The sequence below is a fragment of the Rhodnius prolixus genome, unplaced genomic scaffold (genome assembly GCF_049639745.1).
Source record: "Rhodnius prolixus isolate KJV_2025 unplaced genomic scaffold, Rpr scaffold_10, whole genome shotgun sequence".
Lineage (NCBI taxonomy): Eukaryota > Metazoa > Arthropoda > Insecta > Hemiptera > Reduviidae > Rhodnius > Rhodnius prolixus.
The window spans coordinates 20810261-20829205 of NW_027411615.1; the positions used below are offsets into that span (position 1 = coordinate 20810261).

At 31.9% G+C, this 18945-nt stretch overlaps 1 protein-coding gene across 2 annotated transcripts; it reads right to left on the reverse strand.

Moving 5' to 3' along the window:
• Positions 1–2358: 2358 nt before the first annotated feature.
• Positions 2359–13413, reverse strand: LOC141456694 (cytochrome P450 6a2-like). Of its 2 annotated transcripts, none has more exons than XM_074132894.1 (6): positions 13126–13413; positions 10964–11062; positions 8248–9151; positions 4740–4958; positions 4423–4665; positions 2359–3083 (listed from the first exon to the last, which is right to left on the reverse strand). In XM_074132894.1, exons 2-6 carry the CDS (start codon positions 10964–10966, stop codon positions 2920–2922), a joined length of 1533 nt encoding a protein of 510 aa, XP_073988995.1. In that variant the 5' UTR covers positions 10967–11062; positions 13126–13413; the 3' UTR covers positions 2359–2919. The 2 variants fall into 2 exon arrangements, with proteins under 2 accessions (XP_073988995.1, XP_073988994.1); XM_074132893.1 differs by having other exon boundaries at positions 10964–11065.
• Between the last annotated feature and the right edge of the window lie 5532 nt (positions 13414–18945).

The window sequence follows — 18945 nt, forward strand, 5'->3', positions numbered from 1 at the left end:
GGGGCTCGATCATGTACTGGGGTGGCATTTATTGGGTAGCACGTACCGAGTTGGTACCAATTCAAGGAGGGGCCTTGAATGCTTTAAGGTATGTGGAGATGATTTTACAAGATCATGTAATACCCTATGTGCCATTCATTGGGCCAGAATCACTGCTTATGCATGGTACTGTCCGGCCACATAAGGCAATATGTGTTTCTGAATACTTCAACGCGACCGCGTAACTTAGAGTGGCCAACAAGAAGTCCCGACCTTAACCCAATCGAGCATGTGCGGGACAATCTTAAAAGGAAGGTTCGGATCTTCCTCATACCACCACCCTTGAAATGTTAAAGACAGGTATATTGGATGAGTGGGACAACATCCCCCAAGATTTTATTGAATATCTTTTTAGAGGTAGGCTAAAAAGGATGCAAGTCGTTATTAAAGCCAGAGGAGGCAATACCTCATATTAAATTCTGTTCTAAACCTAAAAACAAAATGTGGCTGTGTCATGGACACGGCCGTGTGTTGTACATAAATACGTTTACGTAACGGGCTATATTTTTTATATAAAATATTTTTATTTATGTATTTAGGATGAAACATTGTGACTTCATAATCGACGATCGAACACAATCTATGCCTATACAGTCCGTTGTCGATGTAGAAGCGATTTCATCATCCCCTTGTATAATTTCAACCGCCCCAGCTGCAGATGTACTGACACCGTCGTTGATCCGCTGGGCCGCATTCATTCTTTTACCTTCCCGGCACAGCTTGACTCGGCCATATGGTGTTTTATTATTACCATTCGATTGTTCTTGAGAAGCCCTTTCCAACCGTATACGATCTCTGTATTTGGTTTTGGCTTTTCGACGCGTATAGGCCGACATTATATATTTTTGATAATATTTTTTTATTCTATCACTTTATTATATTCACTGTCACTATTTTACACTAAAGTTTTATATACAATCGATAGATTGTGACGTCAGCTGACGATTAAAACTTAAATGAACATCGTAGATTCTCCGAGTCAAAAGTTATACTAATTGCAAATCTCGATACCCAGCAAAATGATCTCAAAATGGCGGCGCTTCCCGCTCCATCGCGAGCGATCCTTTAGCTATCCAGTGGTCTAATTTAATGTTGGATGTAGACAATAGATTCGAAACTATAATGCCAAAATGTATCCCCCCATTTTGTTATCATTAGGTTTTTTGGATTGCCTCCATATGATTGCAAATTTAAACATGTATTCACGTCAAAGTGTACCATTTAAACAAAAAGAAAAAAAATTATTTTTGGTGTTGTTTCGAAAAAATTTTTGTTTTAATTAAACATGAGTTAAATTTTAAATTTTTGTTTAGTAAAATTGATTATTCTTAACAGTCTGTTTATTGTCAACTTTGAGCATATTTGTGAAATATAACACCTGCTTTTCCCGATAAATTCTAAAATTTCTGGGTGTTGCGATTTTTTTAACTGAGAGTGTATATAAATGGTATATTTTCAATAATAAGATGCAGGTTTTGTTTAGGTGGTTACAAAGGGTGGATTTATAAATTAGAGATCCAACTTAGAATTTCTTTTACAGAGCTTCTTTTTATTTGTTAGAAATAATGTTAATAGTAAAATAAAGTATATGCTTTGGTAGTTGGACTTTAAGCCTAGACTGAAAAAATTGGCGATTATTTAACTTAACTCAACTTTCTATTTAAGAGCGAAAAAAAGAGTAAAATAAACAACAAACTTGCATGTAGATATGGAGCATTGTTGAATATTTATTAACTTCTGTGAGCTATTGCTTCCAGGTGGATTGGTTTTTGCGATTTTAATAGAAGCGGCAATAGGGTTTTATGTAGAAAATTCACCCCTCAGGACTTGCTACTCTAAATTTTAAAAATCCCATTAAAAAATTTCCACGATCCAAGTTAATAAAAAAAAAATTTACGGCCATCATCACCCTGCAACATATTTTGGCCAAAATTCGCAATTTCCAGAACAAAAAAAAACTTAACATCATCTAGAATCTAGATCTAGACTGATTGAGTTGAAATCTACAAGTTCTAAACTGGTGAGAAGTAAATATAAGTTTGGTTTTAGGCGCTGTCACTAATGTTTGATTGTTGTGTTCAAGAGGTACTTCTGCAATGTAAATTTGAAACTATCTAAAACTTTTGCAAGAACTAGCTAAATGTGTACACATTGACGGTCTAACAACTGAAAAATGATCATTTTTTAGAAAATCACCACCTTAAAAGAGTGCTAGTTTGTTTATTTGTAAGTGGTAATTTGTTCTAAATCAAGTGTTAAGTCTAAGTGGGGATAATATTAATTATGTCAAATAATTTTCTCACATAAATGAGAAGATAATTAATTTTTTAACATTACAAATTTACTGATATTTAAAATACATCAAACACATATTTGAATACATATTTAAAGTTCCAATATTACATTTTCATGCTATCTAGCGGTAAAAGTGTGAACTACAATTATATTGTAATTCTAGAAAGAGTTGTTAATTATTACAGGCTCACAATTTTTTCAATCGAATTTTATTTTTACCTATAATACTATAGTTTATAGGTAGAGTAAGTATCTTTGCCAATTATTAGTTTCTTAAAACTGACAAATTGTCCAATGTATTCATTTTTAGCAGTAACAAAGATAATTGAACTATTAAAATAAAGATAAATGAATATGAGACATCAGATATTGCCATTAAAATAAATTATAGTTGTTACTTAATAAATAAAAAATAATTTTTGACATAGGGTGGTAAAAACAATTCTCATTGTGATACACAAAAATGTCTTAAAGTAATTACTACCAGCACGTGCAATAATAATAAACAAAGATAAATATATAAATATATGATTTTAATGTTTATGATTAAATATTTGGGTAATAAAGTGATGGTTCTTGTTAATATTAAACTGGAATCATGTTAAAATAAATTTTGCTTTTAGGATACACAATAAATGACATCTTGTTAATCTCAAAAGGAACTTTTGTTTGCGGAGATAATGTAAACTTGAAATTATCTATAATTTTCGCCAATGCCAGCTTCATTTCTAACAGAGAATATCTCATACCTGGAAAAAGATAGTCTTATAATCTTATAAGATAAAAATAAGCTTATATAACATTTTATTTTTTTTATTCTTTATATAACAGTTTAAGTTTGTATCCTCTCATTGCATCTAATCCCAGTGCGGTATTTTTAATTTTTGCCTTTTAACGAATTTCTTTCATTGGTTTATCTCCCATCTTATCTGACCATCAAATATTTAAATTTCATCACAGTAAGAGCAAAAGAAAGCCATCCAGATGTTACACTTATTTTTCCGTCAAATCAATCGAAACACATAATTCATCAAACTGCTCAATTGCATCTTCGAAAGATTATGTCTCTCATCTGTTTATGTAAATTCAAATAAATTTGAGAAAACTCAGCAGTGATTACTGAAATATGGTCTCTATAAAATAGATCTGACGAATTTTGAATAGTTCCACAATTTTTTCTTAAAAACAGTTTTTTTTATTTATTTCTACAAAGTTTAGAAAACAGAAGAAGAAGTGGTGCATTGTAAGCCAAAAGTTGGGAATAATTTTTTTCTGTAATTTAGTACGAATAAAAATGTGGATAGGTAAATTGTAAGTAGATAACATCTTTAATGTCGTTTCATCAGAGGTAAATTATTGTTCGGTGTATCGACTTCGTTGTTTCCATCTCACACTACTTAAAAAGTAGCGAGTGTGTGGACACATAATTGAAATTGAACGTGAGACGTACTTTTTACCCGGACTAACTTTCCAAAATCAATAAGCAGTTTTGATAATTATAAATACAGTTTTAAATACTTTAATTACAGAAGCAATTGCTTAAATTGCAATAAGAGGCAATCAACTTTATCCACTTGACATACTATTGTTTAATTTTGGTTTTCCCGAGTGCCATTGTTAAATAGCTTTCTTAGCAAGTTATAAGTACAAATTATTAGGAGCCACCTGGGAGTTAATTACTTCACTAAAAGAGATATCTTGTGTTAGGAAAAAAAAAACAATATTTGTCTATTCTTCAGGCGGTTGTAACGAATAACTTATCGATCTCGGTTTATACAGATATTCTTAGACAGGGTTTGGTGCTTGCTAATAACTTTTTCTAAGACATAAAAATTTAATGATAGTTGAACTTGAAATCTTTCTTTTTTAAGTCTTTGCTCTTAATCACTCAAACAAACGCACCCAGATTCCTAGTATTATTTGTAGAATCGAGGAACTTAGATGACCAAAATTTCAATGTCCTATTTTGGTCAGAACCTTTTTATCAACATTATTGCATATGCATTATTGATACAAAAGTAAGTACATTTTAAAACTAAGAGTCGGTTTATATGAGAGCTATGGCCAACTTTATTCTTAGGTACTAACCAACGCAAATTCTCGGGCCATCACCAAAAGGCATGTAAGTAAAATTGCTTCTTGTTGTGTTTGGAGGCAGTCGATCTGGATTGAATACTTCAGGTTCCGCATGAAGCTTAGGATCCCTATGTATTGCAGTCAGAGGTATAATCAACTTCTGACCTTTTTCAATAACTAATCCATCTTCCGTCACATAGGTTTTTGTACATTCTCTTGTTACGAAAAATGAGGGTGTATGCAATCTCAATGTTTCTAAAGGAAAAAAAAGAAGAAGCATTAATAACGACATTTTATTTTATATCCCTAAATTAATACCAATCACTTACCTTGAATACATTGCTCCAAATAGGTCATTTCTTTGAGGGCCTCATAAGTATATCCACCGCACTTCTTTAACGCGTCCCTAACATCTTTTCTTAGACGTTCTTGGATGTGATTAACTCGTGCAATTTCAAACATCGAGTAGAGGATATTCAAGTAAATAAAATCATGTCCTGCCGCAATAAACTGGAATGCTTGTCCAGTAAGTAACTCGTCAGTGATTTCTGAATATTGGTAAACGATAATTCAATATAAGCATCAATACTGTATTCAGTATATTCAATAAATACAATTATTTGACTTTCCATGTTATTAAAACTGTCCGGTAGGACAGTTGTATAAGGGTTGACCATCAAAAACTGCACGAAAAAGTGTAACGTTGAAAAACACCCAACTTTGACAATTTTTTTCTATTTTTCTATAAAAGATAAAATTCCCAAATTTTCTTTAAATCTTACTCCAAATTCTCCTTTATAACTATAATTTTTTTGCAACCACCCAGATCTAATAGGTTTCGAGAAAAAAGTTGCCGAAAATGAGCAAAAACGGCTTTTTCAAAAAATGTTCTTGTTCTTGTTCTTCTTCTTCTTGTTCTTGTTGTTGTTCTTGTTGTTACCTTTTTTGTAAACTGCGTAGCGCCTAAACGCGTGAACCGATTTTCATGAATGAGGTGTCATTCGATTCGGAACTTTATGTAGATGTGCCTTTTGGGGGTCTCGGCCCTGTACATCGAATGGGAGAGGAGTTAGCCCCCTTTATGTAAGGCCCCCTCCAAAATTATTATTACTAATTACTCTGTAAATCTTGGCCCTATTTTGATAAAATTTGGTAGGATGATAGGGTTAGGGCTCCCCTACCTAACAATAAAGCGACGATCTGCTCTTACACTTGTTAAGGGGAAGTATAGCAATCGTTTCAAATTATCGACACGTGAACCGATTTTCATGAATGGAGTGTCAATCGAATCGAAATTTTGTACAGATTTGTACTTTAAAAGTCTCGACGCTATGCCTCATAAGGAGGGGAGTTTGCCCCACCCAAATAAGGCCCTTTCTAAAACTATTATTACCAATATTTCTACAAAGCTTAACCCGATTTTGATAAAATTTAGCACGAAGAAGTGATTAAAGCTCCTCTACGTGGCTGTGAAGTGCCATCATGCTCTTACACCTACTAAGAGGAAGTACTGCAATCGTTAAAATTATCAATGAGTGAACCGATTTACATCAATGAATTGTCGTTCGATTCAAAATCTTTGCCTTTTAGAAAGAAGTACTGTAATCGCAGTTTATTTTTCTTGCTCCTCTTAAAAGGAAGTACTGAAATCGCAGTTTAATTTTGCTATTTACGTACAAATACCTTTCTATTTTATATAAAAAGGCTTTCTCAAAAAAATTGTTATTGAGGATGGTTTGGGGACCGCAACTATAACCATTCTTTAAAAAGATCTCTCCAGTGGTAGTTACGGTTCCGATTTAACCCCTTATCAGGTTATAATGATAGAATAGCTTATTCCAAATTTTAAAAAAATCCAATCTGTAAAGCAGATATGTAACTTTGCTAATAGACAAAAAGGAAAATCTGTCCAAAAGGTACAAAAATCTCCTTAACAAAAACTTACAGTTTAAAAAGTTAAGTATAAGGGTTGATTAAACGCCAAAAGGTACACAAATCAGCAAGTACCCAACATTTCATTAATACTTCATTGATATTATTTAAGTAATTTTACCGCATTAATTTTCATTAATATTTTTTAAGAATTTATTAGATGTCACATACCCTTATGCTGGCCAGTTCATTCATAATAGTTATAATTGTGATAAAATGTATATTATATCTTCGTATAAATAGGTACTTTATTTTAACTCTATTCCAAATTATTCTTCTGATTCTGAAGTTGTTACATATACATGCATGTTAAATTAGAAAAAGACAAATTTAGAGTCGGCTACTGTTTAAATTTGAATCACGGAGGATTTAAAGCAATATTTCAGTCTTGAATTCGTCTTACCGAAATATTCGTGAGGACAAATAACACACAGTTAATAACAAGTAGATTATTCAACATTATTTATTCATTTCTCAATTGTAATTTAATTTAGTTCCCCTAATTTTACTTATGGTAAAATACTGGAATAATTAGCTGTCCTAAAAATATGCATATCTTATTTATTTTATATTACATATACACAACATTGTGGGAAGAACACCTAGATTGAGAATGTAATTGAAGAAAACTATATTATTTGCGATAAAGCCAGATAATTATTACCTATTATTATAAACGTTTGACTACTTCATACAATAACAATTACTTTAATCGCAGAATGAACTTAAACCGACGATTTTTATTTAAAAATAAAAATAAATAAAATCATTGATGTATGTTGGTGTAAGCAATTTTTAAAAAAGTTTATGAATTTTTTAGCCTCATATTTTTTTTTTTTATAACGTTTTCTTTTTCACCTGTAATTAATAGTTTGATTATTATAGATAAATAGATATTACAGTCAATCTAAGTTAAATGGTGTGCTACTTGAACAAATATTTTGTAGATAAAAATGGCCAGCATAAGGGTATGTGACATCTAATAAATTCTTAAAAAATATTAATGAAAATTAATGCGGTAAAATTACTTAAATAATATCAATGAAGTATTAATGAAATGTTGGGTACTTGCTGATTTGTGTACCTTTTGGCGTTTAATCAACCCTTATACTTAACTTTTTAAACTGTAAGTTTTTGTTAAGGAGATTATTATTATATATAATAATTTCGACCAAAAGTGGTTTTCTTTAAGTTTTGGATAGATCTTTTTTGAGTAATTCGAGCAATTAGCCTATAAATTGTAAAAGTGCATTCAATTTAGGATGGATATACTTAAGTTGCACTGAGAAAGAATGAATGTATTTCGAACGCCTGACGTCAGGATCTTGTCACTCGATGGCCACCGTTCAGGAAATAAGGCCAGAGTATGCATATTTAATTTTTTTTTATTATTATAACTGTTCTACACGAAAAAATAGTTAAAAACTAATAAATAATCAAATAAATATATAAAATGACTATTTAATTAATAAAGAGGTGTTTTGTGGCCAGTTAAATAAGCTCTTTTGTTTACTTTAAATATTTCGTGCATTAGGTGACCGAAGAGTTTTGAGGCAGCTCTAAAAGCTTTCTATTTTATTAATTAATTATTTATTTATTTTTTAAGGTATTTATGGCGCGTCACCATTAATGGGCACAGAATCTTTTAATAGCACTTGTAGGGTCCGAACAGTAAGCTGGAGAGGCTCTTAGATATAAAACTTTTTAAGGATTTAAATTTAAAGCCTGAATTTGAGCCTGGTTTTTCCGGTTTACAAGTCTACCGCACCACCAACTTAGCTAAACGCTTCTCTCTTGTTTCACAATTAAATTCAAAACAAATCAATTTAAATTTTTATTATTAAAGAAAAATCTCATAGAAAATCATGAATGTACGTTATAATATACAATAATAATAATAATTACCGATATTTTCTGTTGCAGGTTTACTATTTAGTTGTAAGTACTCATCTTCTACTTCATTTGTTTGAATGTCAATGAAACCTTGTTCTTTGAGCTTTAAAAGTTGTTGGACGTAATCATTGCGCTGATAGTTATTCTTTGTTCTTTGTTCAAATGTGTTTTTTATAAGCCCTTCAAAGTATTGAGTCACTTCAGCAGAAATTACTGTTAAACCAAATAGTTTCGAAAACTTTGGTGCATTTAATACTATAAAAGACGCCAGAAATCTCAATGGTGTAATTTCAAAAAGAGAAGTAGACATTTTTCTTAATTTTGCCGTTGCTTGTTTGTTCATTAATTGTATACCAAGTATGGCGTTCCCAATTACATTTATTGAGAAAGTACTTAAATCGTTTTTTATTTCATAATCTTTGTTGATATTTTCATTAATACACTTTATTAATTCTTCTGTACATTCCAGCATATGAATGAACATCATTTTTAATTTTCCACTACTAAACGCAGGAGTTATTTTCGATCTTACAACTTTCCACTTTTTATCTTTCATCTGAAACAGAACTGAGTCTAACAACCCGCTTTCCTCACCAACATTTGAATGGTTCAGAAAGTATGGAAAATCTTTAGTCATAATGTTTTCTATAAGTTTAGTGTCGCGTACTATTAGTACTGGTGTAAATAGTTCATAAATTCCAACCACCTTTTCATTAAGGAATTTATTATAAGCTTCATTATATATATCATTAATTGATTTTTTAAAAGTAAGTACTTTAAGAAGATTGCCTACAAAAGGCAGAGGTTTAAGTTGAGGTACTTTCTTTCTTTCCCAGTAATCATACGTCCTCTTAATGTAAAAATATCCGATAACTAGTATGAATACAAATGCGGTTAAAAGCGTCCACGAAGTGTCCTGAAATCAGAAAGCAGAAGTTCTCATTTGAAATGATTATAATTTTTATATTGTTAAAATAATAGTGTAAAATTAGTAATTATTTAATACTTTAATGCCTCCTAACTAAAGGAAATTGGATGAACTATTTTTTCAAGTATCTTGGCATCCCTGCTGATATCTCAGTTTAAGCACTACTGTAACTATTTACTCATACTACAGAAGTAATTGTAATGTCCAAATAATTGAATTCAGCGAACCTCCCAGACACAACTCTAGCTATACTTAACCTACATTATAGTAATACAGCTAACTCTTTATGGCTGCTTACAGATCTGTTTGGAGATGTCTGATACTTAAGGGAGCTATAATGAATCATTTAAGACGCAATGGATTTGGCCATTTCCTTTACAAACCCCAAACTATGGGGGATTCAATATTCACATAATTATCCTTCTTTTTCAGCGCTTTGACTAACATAGGCATCTCCTTGAAAATAGGCCCCCTTCAAATTATCTACTCTTTGAATTTTACATTCCTTGATGAACTCATGCAAATCCCAACATTTATTCGTTGCAACGAGGATAGAGTTTTTTTTGTAATTTAAAACGCGACAACATGAGATAAACGGCATTCTAAGGTCTAGCTGCTGGATTCGACTCTGTTATCTCCGAATGCTAAAAAAGTTAACTGTTATTCAATTTCATCATTTCAGTATGTAATATTTATTCTAATTGCCTGCAAAGAAAAAGTGTTCTGTTTCAATTTAAACAATTTGTATGCTATTATTAGTTTAAAGGTACTAACAATAAAACAGTGAAGATAGAAACGTTAATAGATTACGAATCGTCATAATGAATCAGCTAGTTCTTATACACTGTCACTGTGCTAAATTGAATAATACTACTGTTACATAATAGAAGATGTCAGGCTAATGTCAGGGTTAATTTAATGCAAGTGCAGAAAAATCTGGAGTATTACAGGCTATGAAAGTAATTTATTACGAGGTAAATAGGGAAGGATTAGCTCTGCGGTTAGCGTATTGGATTCCCACGCGGAGATCCCGAGTTCGAATGCAGCTGCTGGCCCTTAGATTTTCTCTTCTTAGGAGCTTCTTACAGCTCACTGCCCGGTGATGGATAGTATTGTCTGTAACGAGAGAACCATGGCCGGATGTCGGCAGTACTCTGAAAAAAACTATGGGCACCAATAACCTTAGATGTTGATGCGCCTTAAATAATAATGATAAAACAGGGTAAATGGAAACCCAAATTTAAAGTTTTCAGGTTTTATTAAAACTGTTCAGTAGTAAGGTTTGATCGTTTACGAACTCACCCTACTTTGACAATTTCTACAGTTTCCAAATTTCTTTAAAATATAGAGCAACTCCTTTTTTGTAAATGATGGTTTTTGCAACAATGATCATCAAATAGATGAGAGGAAAACGTTGCAAAAATTGAAAAAAAGTGGCATTTATTTATATATATATATATGTATGTATATACATAAATGGCCCATTATTCATTATAATATTAGTTATATAGAATATTTTATGAAACCTGTAAATACTTTGTATGTTGTAATTAAAGGCCCAGAGTTCATGCAAAGCTCACTTTCTGAGAAAAAAATCCTGACTTCAAATATAATAAATTTGACTTCCCTGTTCCCCTCATAATTTACTTATTAAACTCACAATAAGGATTCATTAAAATAATATTAATCTAAAGCAATTATTTGTATTATAAGGATAGATTTCTCTCCTTAATTAATATTCCTGTTTGCTCCCTTTTTAATGAAGAATTCTGACTTAATAAATCAATTTCTTGCTCTTACCATTGCAGGTTAATTTATTTTTCCTCTTCGTCCTTTATTAAGTACTTGAGGTATTTTTTTTAACAAGAAGGATCTAGCTGAAATTCTTGATACCATATGCTGCTGAAAAAAAAAGAACTATTATAGTCCAAAAATAAATGATTTGCTGTAATTTATACAGCAAAACAGAGAACTTTTTCTTAGTGATATTTAAGTTTTCTAAATATGCTTCTTTAATGTTTATTTTTCGATGCAATGCATTCTAATCTACACTAACTTAATATTAAAAAATGTCTCGCGTTATCTGATTAGTCTAAAACTTTTTTGAATATTTGTCTCTTTGGAAACTTTTAAATCAACAATACTTTTAGACGTTTACTGCAGTTGCGCCTGAATCTCCAAGTTTCATTTTTAAATGCCCTATTAGTATTATGTATATTAGCAGACTACGGTCCTTTTAAGGGAGTTGTTAACAACTAATATTAAATACAGTTCTTTACAAAAATACTCATTCAAAACTGATAAAATACATGAGAAAATCGTGGAATGATTGTATTACCAATTGATTTGAGGTGTCCTAAAGAATTTTATTTACCAACTTCATCACGCCGGAATAAAAACTCTGAATTAATTAACTCGATAGGTACACATTAAAAATAGTTTGGAAAAGGGTTACACTTCATATTTAAGTAAAAAGGACGATCAGTATTTTTATGCAAGTATTTTGTTGAAAGGCCATTATTTGATCTTCCAACCGTTCCACGGTTACATTATGAGGTAGAAAGGAAACGAATGTTTGACGACTTACACAGGTATTTAGATGCACCATTTCGCTACGAAGACATAATATTCTCCACCAACATATATGTGCTTAAGTCTATAACAGAGCTAGCAATGAAATATGAATGTATTTAAAAGTTATGGAATGAATGCAAGAAAATGATTATAGAATGATTACGTAATTTTAATTTCGGTTAAGCTATAAGGATGGCAGGAACATAGGAGTACTGATCCATCCATTAGTTGTATTATATGTAAATTGTTGTATATAGTATAGGGATGACTGTGTGAAGCGAATGTATTTATAAGTAAGAATGGAGAGGGAGTGATATTCTAGTGATAAGCACCTAGACGATGCTGGCTGTATGGCGGAAGCCAATGCCAAAAAAGAAAACAAAACAAAAAAAACCGTTCCACACAATCCTAAATTAACTCTTCGAAATCCTGGTTTCTATGAGCAAAGTAAAATAGTGATGCATATTTTTTTTGGCTGGTTTTACATCTGACTACTAAATTAGTGTCGTGGATGGAGGCAACTAACTTTACTGTAAATTTCTTTTATTAACCATTTAATAAAATCCAACTAAGAAAAATCCAAGACCAGGAATCGAACAAAGTATCACAGTACCTGTTAGCTTTCCGGGCCTCGCCTCTACTCGTAATCGCTCGGTTAACTATTTAATTGTATATAATTTAAGCATTTAACGTGCTTGTACATCTTGCTCAATTGTTCCGAAAAATCTGGCCGGAATTCTTTTTAAATAACACTAATCTTCGACGTAGAATGAGGCCAGTAAGAAAATACAAAAATTATTGGCCCTAAAAACAATGCCTTTCAAAATGTCATGCCAGTTTTTTATATCAATAAAAAAAGGAAAACTAAAATAATAAATTTTAAATACCATATATACCAAAAATTATGAAATTAGAGAGCAGGATTTGAATGGCTCAATAAAAACGTTTGCCCTCCTTTGCACAGACGTTGATTGCACATTTGCTTTCAAATATTAGTTAAGAGATCGCTTCGACCAAGTAACTTGCTTCTTCACCGAAAAAAAAAAGTTTTATGCATTTTGAAGCAGTCAATTACAATTGCAGTTTTTCTAGCAAGGACTTGTAGTGAACAAGAAGAGTGATAAACCGCCAAAGCTGTTTTACAGAATAAGACAAGTTTTGTACTAAAGACGATTGTAAAGAAGGTGAAGTCAATAAATGAATATGTAAAAAAAAGGGGAATAATAATAATTAAAAAAATGTTTCTTCTAATTTACATACGTTTTAATTTTGTGTTGGAGGTAGCATCGGGCTATCGTCAATGATTTTTCATAATAATGTAGTTTGATTTAAACAAGTGATTAGAACAATACTTCCTAAGATAAAAGAAATAAAACAATAATACTTACTTCAGAATTGAAAGAGCCTATTTTAGCGGAAAGTATGCTATTCGAGCTATTCATGTAAGCGGACAGTAAGGCAGGGAAAAATGTATGCTTATATATTTTATAGCCTTATGAAGGTATGTGTGAGTAAAAATGTTTATCTGGCCACATAATGCATTACATTTTTTGACCGTGTTAGCACATAATTATTACATTATGACAGGAATATTGTTATTGTTAAACGATTTCACTTTTAATAAGTTTAATTACATCTTGTAATATCGATTGATTTCTCTAATGAGCCGTACATGTGTTTATTAGTAAAAACAAATAATTATTTAAAAAAAAAAAAAATACAAGCATATATATTTGAATGAATGGTTTATACGTATTGTGAATGTGTACATATATTTATATATTAAAAGTAACTAATCAGCTTAACACGCATTTGTTTTGGGGGGGGGGGCTGTTTGTTTTGAGAAGTATTGATCATTTTTTCATTTCAAATCTATTCTTGCATTTAGAATTTACTTTTCAACACATCCACATTCTTAATGACAAATATTATTCGAAACTTTTGGCTAAAATAAAATAAAAAACTGATAAAAAAAGGAATAACATTTTTATATTGATTAAAAAATATATAACGTAACATAAGATGTGACATACATAACGTTAATTTCAAATCGAAATGAAACAAATGGAAGCTTTGTTTCATAGTTTTTTAATATTAGGAGAAATTAGGACCACTAATTTTACAGTAAAATGCAGTTTAGTTGATTCAGGACCAACTAACATCGACCTTTTGCTAAACTACAATAAATTTCATTCTGGGGATTACATGGGGACATTAATTAATCAAAGCTACATCACTCATCCATTACACTCTAACTTTCTTTCAAACACGTTTTTAGTAAATGCTTTTCTTTTTAATTTAAAAGCCAATAATTATTATTTGCTCTTAGAACGTAGTCAATCAAAAATCTTTCTAATATTACAGAAAATTACTCTACTAAATGCTTCAAATAATTTCACGATCTTCAAATAACAGCACAAATTAATAAAATTATTTTAAATGTATAATAGAACAAAATAAAGATTTCAACCTTATTATTAAAGATTTTGATTATCACTAATTGTTATTCATTTCGATTGGAACAGAGGGGTTGACCGCCAAGTTTTTTTTTTTTTTTTTTTTTTTTTTTTATTAATTTATTTATTTTCACAACTGCAGAATAATTCTGCATCAAGTGAAGCTGATACAACATGATACATAGAATACATACATGAATAGCATGAGGGGAGAATTCACCCATTGGTGGAACTCTCAAAGAGGTACAGTTCACTATTGTACATTGGCTCTTACTTCATTCACCAGCGCCACCTGCGCTTCAACCGCCTGGGAGGATTTCCTGGTAGAGTGGTAAGTTGGGCTAATAGAGGATTGGGATGTGAGGTGATTGATGTGTGGAATTTAAAGTATCGGGATCTTATAGCTTCAGAAACATAGGGAACAAGGAAATCTCGGTGCAAGGTATGATTGGAAACAAAGTAAGGAGCATTAGCGATTCTACGGAGAGTTTTTGACTGGAAGGGACCGCCAAGTTAATGGTAAGTTCCCTTTATTAAGTCTTTAGATAGGTGCAGATCAGTAAATTGTTCTAAAGGGAACTTTAGTAGCAATTCAAAAAAGTCACCGATAAATCAATTTTCTGATCAATAGTTTTAGAGAATACCATAAATTATTTTTCCCAGCTATCTAACAAGAGACTTTGAACCTGATCTTGTTACGTCACAAGAGTTGGAGATCAAATGGTATTGTCTCTTCCAACTCATAAACTACAAAAATAATCCGGCAGCTCCATTGATTTAGAAGACATTGCCCAGCAAGGAATCCTGCCTCAGATCTGGGAGACACTAATGAAAGACACAGCAATGTTAAAACGATTAAATTTAAATTATTTATGTGTAGCAAACCTACGTATATTTTTATTCCTTGAAGGATCTAAAGATTAATATAATATTATTAGTTTGGGAAGGGGTTTGCTGAGTGGTTAGCTTATACTGGATCCTAAGGCGAGATCCCGAATTGAATCCTATTGCTGGTCCTTAGATTTTTCTCTTCCTACGAGCTATTACAGCTCACTGTCCGGTAATGGACAGGCAACAGAAAAACACAATCTGGAAGCTGGCAGTGCAATGAAAAAAGCTAAGTGTACCAACAACTTCTGATCTTGTTGCGCCTTAAATTTACAGAAAAAACAAAATTAGTAATCATCAGACGATTTGTAGGGTTTACACCCACAATACTTTCGTCCAATAGAAAAATGGTAATTACTCTACAGAAATCTCTTTATATACACTATCTAGACGACATTCCTCAGACCAAATTCAAAATAAATTATTAAATAAACGAATAAATTGCCACGTGGAAGTGTTTTCTTTAATCTTAATAGAAAAAAATGAATAATGAAAAACCGGTGGATTCTTTAGCTGCAATTGATAGCTATCTTCTACCTGTGTTCAAAAAGTATAGGGTAGAGTACAGTAACTGGCGTATGTACCAAAAGGCAACATGAATGCAAACGTGCCAATTATTATTTCATTAAATATATACAGAGTGCAGCATTTTAGCGGCTGTTATTGTTGCATCTTCGACAATTAAAAAGATAACAAAATATGACATTCCTAACAGTAGCAGAAATTACGGAAATGTAAGTTTCAGATTTTAGATAAGGCTTTGCCTGAAAATTCATCTAAGTTTTTAGTAATTAAAGCTTAATGAATAAAGTTACTTTAATAATACATAATAATTTTTTAAGACGACAGTTTGGAAACCTAAAATGAGCATAATTTATTTGAAACTGAGTACTGCTCGTACAAAAGAAAAGTATTTTTTAAGTATAGTAAGTATTTTTGTTAATTATTAGTTTCTTATAACAGGCACATTTTATAAAGTATTCATTTTCAGGAATAACTAATATAATTAAACTATTAAAATAAAGATAAACAAATATCAGACATCAGATATGGCCAATACGAATGTTAGTTACTGATTAAAAGAAATTTAAAAAAAACAATTCTGATTGATACACAAAAAAGTCTTTAAATAATAACTACCAGTTCGTACAATATTAATAAACAAAAATAAATATATAAATATAAATAGAAAATTATTTGTATTTCTGTGATTAAATATTTGGGTAATAAACTAATGGTTTTTGTTAATATTAAACTGGAATCATGTTAAAATAAATTTTGCTTTCAGGGTACAAAATGAATGACATCTTGTGAATCTCAATAGGAATTTTTGTTCGCGGAGATAATGTAAACTTGAAATTATCTAGAATTTTCGCCAATGTCAGCTTCATTTCCATCAGAGAATAGGGTAATGTAGGGTGAGATGGCCACCATTTTATTTGGAGGGTGCCTGCAAATTTTTGGTAAGGGCTAAGCTTACTTTATTATTATTTTTGGAAACCTCATACGCTCACAAACATAAGATAAGGAAAAAATTTCAGAAAAAATGCTAAGGGAATCATTTTTTTATTCTTACCAAAAAAAAAAAGTAGCGATTGGCCATCTATACCCACTGGGTTGGGTGAGTTGGCCAATGTAACTTGGGAGAGATGGCCACATATTGTAAATGAAATTGCGCTAGTAAAACGTAAAAATAACAGAAAAAAATGAATGGTTACTTAATATTTACTTATTATTCTTCTTTTTAGATGCGCTTTTACTGCAATTTTGGCAAGTGTATGCAAAAGAAGAGCAATTTTCGTGGAACCACTTCCGGCATATTATGCATTCAAAACAATCTTTTTTTTTCTGGTCTTGTTGTAGCTTTCCCCATATCCTTTCCATTCAGTTTCATCGATTTCTAAAATGGCATCACTTTCCTCTTCAAATTTGATTCCTGTTTCGTCCTCTTCATCGGAACTTCGGGAAGGTGAGCGTTTTCTTTTTCGGACAATCCTTTCTTTCAGAATTGTCTCTTTGGGGATGGTATTTCTTTGCAACTCTGTTTTTCACAACAGCAATGGGCTCGGGTGAAGTTAATAAAGTGACAACAGACTTGGCTCGTTTTCTTGCAGAGACGACAGTTTGGGTGTGGGGTTAATACTATCTCAAATTTTCTTCAGTACAATTTCCGCGGTCTTTTATGCTGAGTTGGCATTTTTCTACAGTGAATTGGAAACTGAGACAAACTATAACAGAAAAAAAGTCAAAATAATTGGCCATCTATCCCTACTGATTGATGGCCATCTGACCCGAATGCTAGGAAAAGATGGCCATCATGATAAACATAACTCAACGCCATACTTTTTGACAGTTTTAGAAGTTAGGATTCATTAATGTATTCTGTACTTCCCTAATATGTAAAAAACAACTCTAAAATTTCGACAAATACATTCGCTGCAGCACGCAATATGCAACTATCATAAAATTTTTTTGTTGAGACGATAATGTTTTTATTCTCTGAAATAATTAATAACGCTTTGACGCAGACCAAAATATACTCTCTGCAGTCAGACATGAAGGTTCATCACTGGAGAGGTCACGCAGCGCCGTCGGACGACATTTCGGTTAAATTTCGGCTGTTGGCTATCTCTCCCGATTGGCCATCTCACCCGGCTTTACCCTATCTCCTTCGGATTCTATGACTCCCAAATATAACTTCGACAAGCCGTTCAAAGTCTGTATTGGAGACCGGGAGGCTTGGAGACATGGACCCCCCAGTGGTGGGAGATTCAATGTGGTACACTGATGGCTCCAAGATGGAGGAGGGAGTGGGAGCGGGAGTGTACGGGGTGAAGCCGAAATGTAGCTTTTCGGTTAGCCTAGGGAAGCTAGCTACAGTTTTTCTGGCTGAGGGGCTTGTTTGGCTAAGGATGTTACTTCTCGGGGAGGAAAAACCAAGGCCTGTGAGCTTTACCCAAGAGTCGCTCTCCAGCATTAAGAGTCTAATTAAAAGGACAGGTCTGAAGGGTGAGCTTTAAAGTTAGGGGAGCCACAATAGACCCAAAGGGGTCGCAGTGGCGTAGGCCCTGAGGCCGCCCTAGTCCAATCTAATCTAATCTATTACCCTATCTCATACCTGGAAATAAATATGAAACCTATATAACATTTTCCTTCTAAAAATTATATATTAAGCTTGGTAAAGTGTAAGTTCATATCCTTTCATTGCATCAAATTTCAATATGTTACTTCTATTTTTTGCCTTGGTATCCCTCATAACAAATATCCTTCATTAGTTGATCTTGCAATCTTATATGACCATCAAATATTTAAATATCATTATAGCAAGAACAAAAGAAAGCATTCCAGATGTTACACTTAGTTTTCCGTCAAATCAGTCAAAACACATAATTCATCAAGAATATCTACTTTATCAAACTGCTCAATTACATCTTCGAAAGAATATGAAAATTTTAATAGAAAATCTTTTTAGAGGTAGGCCAAAAAAAATGGAAGTCGTTATTAAAGCCAGAGGAGCCAATAACTCTTATTAAATTCTGTTCTAAACCTAAAAAATGTAAAATTTAAATGAAAAGAAAAAAAAATTTTTTTTTTTGTTTCTTTTTTTTGGCATTGGCTTTCGCCATACAGCCAGCATCGTCTAGTGCTTATCACTAGAATATCACTCACTCTCCATTCTTACTTATAAATATATTCGCTTCACATTCATCCCTCTACTATATACAACTATTTACATAAACCTTACAACTAATGGATGGATCAGTACACTGTGCTCCTGCCATCCTTATAGCTTAACCGAAATTAAAATCACGTAATCATTCTCTAAGCATTTTCTTCCATTCATTCTAATTCGGCTATAGCTTT